Genomic DNA, 10,047 nt, shown 5'->3' on the forward strand with positions numbered 1-10,047 from the left:
GGCGGTTAAAACTGCAAACAAGCTGGTGGGTTTTATTGGAAGAACTTTCGAGTTTAAATCGGAAAAAGTCATACTTGCCTTGTACAACTCGCTAGTGCGCCCCCATCTTGAGTATTGTGTGCAATTCTGGTCTCCGTACTACAGAAAGGACTTTGAAAAATTAGAGAAAATTCAGCGAAGAATCACAAAAATGATACCACGACTTAGAAACAAACCATATGAGGAACGCCTTGAAGAACTTAAATTATTTAGCCTAACGAAGCGCAGGTTAAGAGGGGACCTTATTAAAGTTTTCAAAATCATGAAGGGATATGACAACTTAGACATGAATAAATATTTTGATATAGACCGGTCGAGTCAAACCAGAAGTAATGGCTGCAAAATTATGGGAAAGCGATTCCAATCCCACGAAGCAAAATACTTCTTCTTTAACAGAGTTGTAAATATCTGGAACAGATTACCCTCAGATACCATGAACAGTATCTCAACTGAGACATTCAAAAACAAATTAGACAAGTATTTGCACGAGAATCCTCAGCTGACTCTTTTTCTGTCCGAATAACTTGCTTTTATAGCTACGTGTAAGTTCATTCCCCTTTTGTCTACAAGACACCCTTTAAACAATGTACCCGTACATACTGTAGTGTCGCATCACGTCATTATACATTTTTCAATTTATTCGATGCAAATAAAGTAATATAAGCACAGATTAGGATCTGCACAGATAACCCTGAGTTAACGGTCACTACTCTTACTTTCGACCTGTGATGAGCTGTGAATCACTGAGGGTCCCTGTTAGTCAAGTGACCACCATCGGGATTTTTTTAATGTACCAGGGGTCACTGCTTCAGGATGAAACTTGTGTACTAGTCCCATATGGGAGAGTTCCTTGTCTCAGTGGAGTGAATGGAGCTAGGGCCTGACTGACTGCTGCCTACCTTAAAAGCTCCAGGCAAGGCTGACGCACCACCCCTAAACATCCACACTGTGCAGTCCCCTCGTGTCGACAGGACACCCCATAAACTTAACATAGCGTCACGTCACGTCATTATACGTTTTTCGATTTACCCAAAGCAAATGAGGTAATATACAGTAAGCACAGATTAGGATCTGCACAGATAACCCTGAGTTAACGGTCACTACTTTTACTTTCGACCTGTGATGGGATGTGGATCACTGAGGGTCCCTGTTAGTCAAGTGACCACCATCGGGATTTTTTTAATGTACCAGGGGTCACTGCTTCAGGAGGAAACTTGTGTACTTGTCCCACATGGGAGAGTTCCTTGTCTCAGTGGAGCAAACGGAGCTAGGGCCTGATTGACTGCTGCCTACCTTAAAAGCGCCAGGCAAGGCTGCCGCACCACCCCTAAACATCCACACTGTGCAGTGTGTAGCTTCCACGTTATGTCCACAGACTTCCCATTAACTCAATGTACCGGTTTATAATGTCATGCCGTAACTATTATTTTATTTGTTTACTTTCTCTTTCAGGTTACTCTATCGGGTAGCTTATAGACAAAGTATTATAGAATGTGACTTTTCCTTTCCAGTGTTTCCTATGAAATTTCCATGTCAGTTTTTCCGTGCTGCATGGTGGTTTTTCTCACTTTTTCCTGGAGGGTTTGGTGGTGGGGGGAGCCTTCTTGCTTTACTATCCTTATCCTTCAGCATGTAGAGTTAGATCTTGTAGTCATAGTTTTCTCTGTAACAAGCAGCCTCGAAAGGACCATAAGGTCTGTTGCTGTTTGCTTTCCTGTGTAATCCTCCTCCTCCTCCTCCTCCTACAACTACTACTACTACAACTACGACTACTACTGCTAACACCACTACTACTACCACTGTTACTACTACTGCTACTACTACTACAACTACGACTACTACTGCTAACCACTACTACTACCAGTACTACTACCACAGCAGCTACTACTATTGCTGCTGCTGCTGCTACTACTACTACTACTACTACTACTACTACTAGGCTAAGTGAGTCATAGGAAAGTGTTAAGATCATCCGTAAATAAAATCACCACCAAACCCTTGACGGGGAGAAAGCCCATTGCCACCACGATGACGTCACCAAGGGCAACAATATGTACCGTAACGCCTGTATTTTTGCGGTTTATTTTGGTCATCATCATCGTCAGTAACCATTATCGTCATCATTTTCATCCTCATCATCATCATCGTTATCATCATCATCGTTATCATCATCATCATCAAACTCATCATCAACGTCTTCCTCCCCCTCTCCCTCCTCCTCCTCCTCCTAATCATCATCATCATCGTCATCATCACTATCATCATCATCATCGTCATCATCATCATCAAACTCATCATCAACGTCCTCCTCCCCCTCTCCCTCCTCCTCCTCCTCCTCCTCCTCCTCATCATCATCATCATCATCACCATCACCATCATCATTATCATCAAACTCATCATCAACGTCCTCCTCCTCATTATCATTATCATCATCATCATCATCATCATCATCATCATCACCATACTGTTAAAACGCTGGGTATGGTAACAGGCTATGCACTCTGTTATTTCCCAGATTCTTCGCCTTGTGTCTCAGTATGTTAAGTTCAGGGGGAGTGACTAGCCTTTTCTCACTCGAGGTGGATCACTCTCTACCCTGGCATTAAAATCTCCCTTTCTCGTAGTCCACCAGGCTCCCTTAACATCCATCCCTCACCGATTTATTCTGGGATATTGCTGTTGATATTCTCTGGTCTTGTGATTTATGCTGTTTTGATAGTAACCTTTTCATGAACTAAAATAAATACTGGTGTGTACAAATATGGAAAATAAATCAATAAGGAAGAGTTGCTACACAGGCTTCTAAACCCACATGACGTCCCTTGGCATAGAATATAAAGCCTAGGATCACTATTTACCCCGGCATTGAAGTCTCCAGTAATATATATAAGGCTTGGATCACTTTCTAAGCTGGCATTGAAATTTCCTGTAATTGTTATATTAATACTTAGGATTACTATTTACCCAGGCATTGAAATCTCCAATAATAATAATAATAATAATAATAATAATAATAATAATGATAGTGCGTGGATCACTATTTAAATTGGCATTGAAGTCTAATTATTGATAGTAAAGTTTTGGATTACTGTTTACCTCGGCATTGAAATCTCCAATAATAATTATAATAATAATAATAATAATAATAATGCGTGGATCACTATTTAAATTCCCATTGAAGTCTTAAGTTATTGATAGTAAAGCTTTGGATCACTACTTACCCCGGCATTGAAATCTCCAGTAATCGGTATAAGGCGTGGATCATTTTCATCGGTGGCATTGAAATCTCTTAACTATTACAAAACTCAAGAGCACGGCCGCTGTGAGCTTGTTATTGACTATACAGCTTTTATTAATGTTGGTAGTTCAGTGATAGGTAGATAGATAAATAGATATAGATAGATAGATAAACTCAAGGATGAAGTGACTGATAGTGAGTTTATGTATGACCTACTTTATCGTCTTCCTGATTATCTATCCGACCTCATTTATACTGAGCATAGAGAAAGGAGGAAGAAGAGGAGGAGGAAGAAGAGGAAGATGAGAAGGAGGAGGAAGAAGAGGAAGAGGAGAAGGAGGAGGAAGAAGAGGAAGAGGAGAGGGAGGAGGACAGTGATGTTGCTGATGATTATAATTCTCATATTTTCGTTCCTTTTCTCTTGTTTCTGATGATGATGATGATGATGATGATGTATGTAAGTATGTATGTATGTATAGGGAAAACAGTGAAGGTGGAGATGCCATGTGTGTGTGTGTGTGTGTGTGTGTGTGTGTGTGTGTGTGTGTGGAGCAGGTAAGGCAGAAGGGGGTAGCTGTGAGTAGGCTTATGTAGGCTACAGTACCCTAGGTGGGGGTGGGGGTGAGGGTGGGGATAGAGAATGCTGGGAGGGGGATGGTGGGTGGTGGAGGTGGGGGTGGGGGTGGGGATAGGGAGTGCTGGGGGGTGAGGGAGGGGGATGATGGGTTGTGGTGGGGGTGGGGGTGTGTGAGAGGGGTGAGGGAGGGGGATGGTGGGTGGTGGGGGGGTGAGAGGGGTGAGGGAGGGGGATGATGGGTGGGGGTGGGAGTGGGGATAGGGAATGCTGGGAGGTGGATGGTGAGTGGGGGTGGGATGGGGGTGAGAGGGGTGAGAGAGGGGGATGGTGGGGATGGGAGTGGGGGGTGAGGGAGTTTCTTTTCCCCAGTGTGACACTCTGAAGGCCACCTAACTGCTCTCACTTCCACAACACCGAGGCGAGGAATTCGATCCATTAGAGTGAAAATAAGGAAATAGCCAGTTTTGCACGCACACACACACACACACACACACACACACACACACACACACACACACACACACACACACACACACACACACACACAAGGAAGAGTCCATTTGGGATGCTGGGGAAGTCTTATAGGGATGTGTATCTGTCAATCTGTCTGTCTGCCTGTCTGTCTCTATCTGTCTGTCTGTCTGTCTATCTGCCTTGTGTTCCCAGATTCGCAGCTTTCCACCTCCTAGTGCGTAAAGAAACCTATTCCCTAACACCTGTTCCTATGCGATTTAGTTTGCTTATTGGAGATGCGCAAGGTTCACTACTTACACACACACACACACACACACACACACACACACACACACACATCATCTTGCCCTCTCTCTCTCTCTCTCTCTCTCTCTCTCTGGTGTGTCAAGGGCAGTCAAGTAAAACAAAGGCGTCTTAGAAAGTTAGAAACGACCCTGTACCAAGGCCGCCTAACTGTCTCGTGCTGCCTCTCCATCTCACCCTACCACACTCCACCACACGCTACGACCACACTTCACCACACTCTACCACGAGCTCCAACCACACTTCACCACACTCCATCACATGCCCCAACCACACTCCAGCACATTCTCTTCCATACTCCACCACATCCCCCAACCACAGTAGTAGTAGTGGTGGTGGTGGTGGTGGTAGTAGTAGTAGTAGTAGTAGTAGTAGTAGTAGTAGTAGTAGTAGTAGTAGAGTAGTAGTAGTAATAGTAGTAGAGTAGTAGTAGTAATAACAGTAGTAGTAGTAGTAGTGGTGGTGGTGGTGGTAGTAGTAGTAGTAGTGGTGGTGGTAGTAGTAGTAGTGGTGGTGGTAGTAGTAGTAGTGGTGGTGGTAGTAGTAGTAGTGGTGGTGGTAGTAGTAGTAGTGGTGGTGGTGATAGTAGTAGTGGTGGTGGTGGTAGTAGTAGTAGTAGTGGCGGTGGTGGTAGTAGTAGTAGTAGTGGTGGTGGCTGTTGTAGTGGTGGTGGCTGTTGTAGTGGTGGTGGTAGTAGTCGTGGTGGTGGTAGTAGTCGTGGTGGTGGTGGTAGTAGTAGTAGTGGCGGTGGTAATAGTAGTAGTAGTAGTGGTGGTGGTAGTAATGGTGGTAGTAGTAGTAGTAGTAGTAGTGGTGTTTTATGTCTGTCTGGACAAATTTTCCGAGGGCCCATCAATCCTAAGCCCCAGTCACCTCGCCTGCCACCACTTTGGCTCTAACACCCACCTCCTTTACTAGGAACTTCAGGGAGCCTCCTAATCCCACAAGAACGTCTCCTTTTTTTTTAAGACTGGGCGAGGATTTAGGCTTACCCCGCCTCCTGTGAGCTGAATATTAAGAATTCTGTGTCTCTTTCTTGCGTTTGAATTCTTGGTGGGTGAGGAAGCTCCCTAACACCTTCTCCATAGCGATTTATTTTCGGGTATGGCTTTTTTTTTTTTTTTTGCCATATCATTATTCAAACCCTCGTCATCATCATCATCATCATCATCATCATCATCCCAACTCATGTCACCATCATCATCATCATCATCATCCCAACCCATGTATCATCACCATCATCATCATCACCATCACCATCGCCATCATCATCATCATCATCATCATCCCAACCCATGTATCATCACCATCATCATCATCATCGTTATCATCATCACCATCATCTTTATCCAGACCCATGTCATCATCATCATCATCATCATCATCATCATCATCCCAACCCATGTATCATCGCCATCATCATCATCATCATTCCAACCCGTCATCATCATCATCATCCCAACTCATGTTACCATCATCATCATCACCATCATCATCATCATCATCATCATCATTCCAACCCGTCATCATCATCATCATCATCATCATCATTCCAACCCGTCATCATCATCATCACCATCATCCCAACCCATGTCATCACCATCATCATCATCAGTCCAATTTTATCCATGACGGGTGAGATCCAGAAAGATTCATTATGCGAAAATGGCGAAGTGTGAAATTCGCGATACGCCAAGTTAATTTCGCGATGCGCCAAAGTGGAGTATACGCAAGAGGCGGAAGCAAGCAAGTGGCCTGCTGTAAGTGAGCGAGGGTAGAGCAATTAGAGAGAGAGAGGGAGAGAGGAGGGAGGGGAGTGAGGAAGAGTTAAAAGATACTCAAATGACACAAATGAGAGAGAGAGAGAGAGAGAGATTTTCCTAGGAGTGCCGTTGTGTGTGTGTGTGTGTGTGTGTGTGTGTGTGTGTGTGTCCAGGGTTAACAGGTGTGTGTGTGTGTGTGTGTGTGTGTGTGTGTGTGTGTGTGTGTGTGTGTGTGTGTGTGTGTGTGTGTGTGTGTGGTGGGGGGCTGACTTCCTAGTTTGAGAGAGGGAGGGAGAGAGAGAGAGAGGAGGTTTTTTTGTGTGTGTGTTTGAGAGAGAGAGAGAGAGAGAGAGAGAGAGAGAGAGAGAGAGAGAATTATTGAACGTGCTTTTCCTGACTGATTTTCTGTCCCATCTCTTCGTCATATTTCTGATCTTTTCTCACAATTCTTCGTTCACTTAAGTACTGTGATTTTCGCCCTTTCCGTAGCACTTCTTCGTGACTAGCATCATATCCTAGTGTTTATCTTTTTCATGCCGTGTTAAAATGAACGGATTATGGAATTATTTTACACACTTCTTGACACTAAGGTCCCTAACGCCTCTTCCTCAGCGATTTATTTTTGGATACGGCTGGTTAATACCCTTTTGAACCTTACTGATGCAGAGCGTGGTGATATTAGAATGATTTAAGCAACACAGATGAGGATAGCAACGTGTAATAAGCAATATAAATCGCTTAGGGAAAGGTGTTAGGGAGCTTCCTTACTTTCTGACATTCTTTAGAGTCACAGTTAAAAATCCAGCCTACCTCTCTTGACTGTACGCTTTTCACTCTAACTTGGCCCAAAATTGCCATCTCTCCATCTTGAATGCTGGGTTGTAACAATAAATTAGCGTTGGATTATGATGCTAGTCACGAAGAAGTGCTATGGAAAGAGAGCAGAGCCGCAGTTGTCATTTTCTATTGACTGATGTAAGGTGAGGACAGAGTATGTGAGGTGAGGTGAGGGCAGAGTATGTGAGGTGAGGTGAAGGCAGAGTATGTGAGTTCAGGTCAGGTGAGGGCAGAGTATGTGAGGTGAGGTGAGGGCAGAGTATGTGAGGTGAGGTGAGGGCAGAGTATGTGAGGTGAGGTGAAGGCAGAGTATGTGAGTTCAGGTCAGGTGAGGGCAGAGTATGTGAGGTGAGGTGAGGGCAGAGTATGTGAGGTGAGGGCAGAGTATGTGAGGTGAGGTGAGGGCAGAGTATGTGAGGTGAGGTGAGGGCAGAGTATGTGAGTTCAGGTCAGGTGAGGGCAGAGTATGTGAGGTGAGGTGAGGGCAGAGTATGTGAGGTGAGGTGAGGGCAGAGTATGTGAGGTCAGGTTAGGGCAGAGTATGTGAGGTCAGGTCAGGTGAGGGCAGAGTATGTGAGGTGAGGGCAGAGTATGTGAGGTGCGGTCAGGTGAGGGCAGAGTATGTGAGGTGCGGTCAGGTGAGGGCAGAGTATGTGAGGTGCGGTCAGGTGAGGGCAGAGTATGTGAGGTCAGGTGGGGGCAGAGTATGTGAGGTCAGGTCAGAGTATGTGAGGTCAGGTGAGGGCAGAGTAGGTGGTCAGGTGAAGTCAGGTCAGGTCATTTCAATCGTTTTCCTAAATTTGTCGTTCATTTTTTCATATTTTAAAAGAACGTCAGAGTAGCGGGTCAAGAGCAAAACAAGGATAGCAGTGAATAAGACAAGGATAGCAGTGAATAAGACAAGGATAGCAGTGAATAAGACAAGGATAGCAGTGAACAAGACAAGGATAGCAGTGAATAAGACAAGGATAGCAGTGAATAAGACAAGGATAGCAGTGAATAAGACAAGGATAGTAGTGAAGTACAAGAAAATGGTCCGTCTTCTCCCTAACACCTTTTCCTTAGCGATTTATTTTTGAATACGGGAAGGTCCTATCAATGTATATGTTATTTATGAAGTGTATGGCGATATTGGAAGGATTTATGTAACAGAAGAGGACAGTAAGGTGTAATAAGAAAAGTAAATCGCTTAGGAAGAGGTGTTCGGGGCCCAAGACGGTGGTAACGGTTGAGAATAAGACAAGGATAGCGACGAAGAAATAGTTAAGATGTTGAGATTATTTTAAGAATCGGACAAAGATAGACCAGGAATGAGTAGATAAAATAAGTAGGTACAGAATAAGACAAGGATAGCAGAATCGGAAATAAGATTAAGATTTCTGTTAAGTAAAAGATCAAGGGCATTTTAAGACATATACGATGGGGCCAGTCTCTCTCTCTCTCTCTCTCTCTCTCTCTCTCTCTCTCTCTCTCTCTCAGCCTAACCCATAGACAAGCGTTTTTCAGAATCCCTGGTTTACCGAATACCCAAAAGAATCACTGGTTTACCGAATACCCCAAAGAATCACTGGTTTTTACCTAATATAAGAATCACAGGTTTACCCAATATAAGAATCACAGGTTTACCTAATATAAGAATCACTGGTTTACCCAATATAAGAATCACAGGTTTACTGAATAACTACCCAAAGAATCCTTGGTTTACCCAATATAAGAATCCCTGGTCTACCCAAAGAATCACAGGTGTACCCAATATAAGAATCACTGGTTTACCCAATATAAGAATCACAGGTTTACCCAATATAAGAATCACAGGTTTACCCAATATAAGAATCACAGGTTTACCCAATATAAGAATCACTGGTTTACTGAATAACTACCCAAAGAATCCCTGGTTTACCCAATAAAAGAATCACAGGTTTACCCAATATAAGAATCACTGGTATACTAAATAACTATCCAAAGAATCACAGGTTTACCCAATATAAGAATCCCTGGTTTACTCACCTCGGTCTCTGATGGTGAGAGAGAGCGGCTGATTCTCGGGGTCGTCCAGGCGGCGGGGAGGGGACGAGGAGTAGCGGCGAGGGGGGTGTCTGCTGCTCGATCCCTGGCATCTCTCACCCACCACTCGTAAATCCAGAGACACGTCCTTCTCCAGGTTGAGGGGGACATCCCGAGGACCACCTAGTCTCTCGCGCGCCAGCTCCAAGTGGCTGTCTCTTTCGCGAGCCAAATGTCCATCTATATCGCGAGTTATGTGTCCATCTAAATCGCGGGTCGCCAGTCCATCTCTTTCGCGACTCCGGTGACTCTCGCGCGGTAGACTCAACTGACTCTCCCTTTCTCGATTGACTGGGCAGCTTCGACCGACCCCACTCGAGTCTTTCCTGAGGTCGATAGAGCTGGTTTCCATTAGCGACTCTCGTGGAGATGTCCGGCCAGGGGTGAGGTCCAGGGTGGCGGAGTGCGTGCCCACGAAGGACCCCCGCCCCTCCACCACCTGGCCCCGGCGGTCGTCATCGTTGGTGGTGCCTGCCTTCTGTGCCTCCAGGAGCTTGGCCTGTTGCTGCTGAAGGCGGTCTTTGATGAGGAAGATCTTAGGCATCTTGAAGGCACTGGGCTATCCTTGTCTTATTCTCTGTCTTGAAAACACTTCGTCCTTTTATTCTCAAACGCGAAGGCACTCTTTGTCCTTGTGTCAGTCTTGAAAACACTCCTTGTCCTTCCTTTATTCTCAGTCTTGAAAACACTGAGCTATCCTTGTGTCTTTCTCGTAGACCACGGCTGTCACACTTAAAGGATCTTGCTAACCT

General features: G+C 44.8%; 1 protein-coding gene across 1 annotated transcript in view; it reads right to left on the reverse strand.

Annotated features, from left to right (window-relative positions):
• LOC145395315 (uncharacterized) overlaps positions 1 to 9,839 on the reverse strand; it is a 46,989-nt gene extending 37,150 nt beyond the window's left edge. Inside the window, exon 1 of the mRNA XM_080268993.1 lies at positions 9,239 to 9,839. Coding sequence (XP_080125119.1) covers positions 9,239 to 9,839 — 601 coding nt within the window. The remainder of the gene's footprint in view (positions 1 to 9,238) is intronic.
• Between the last annotated feature and the right edge of the window lie 208 nt (positions 9,840 to 10,047).

The sequence above is a fragment of the Coenobita brevimanus genome, chromosome 30 (genome assembly GCF_032717465.1).
Source record: "Coenobita brevimanus isolate Jiangsu-jjx chromosome 30, ASM3271746v2, whole genome shotgun sequence".
NCBI lineage: Eukaryota > Metazoa > Arthropoda > Malacostraca > Decapoda > Coenobitidae > Coenobita > Coenobita brevimanus.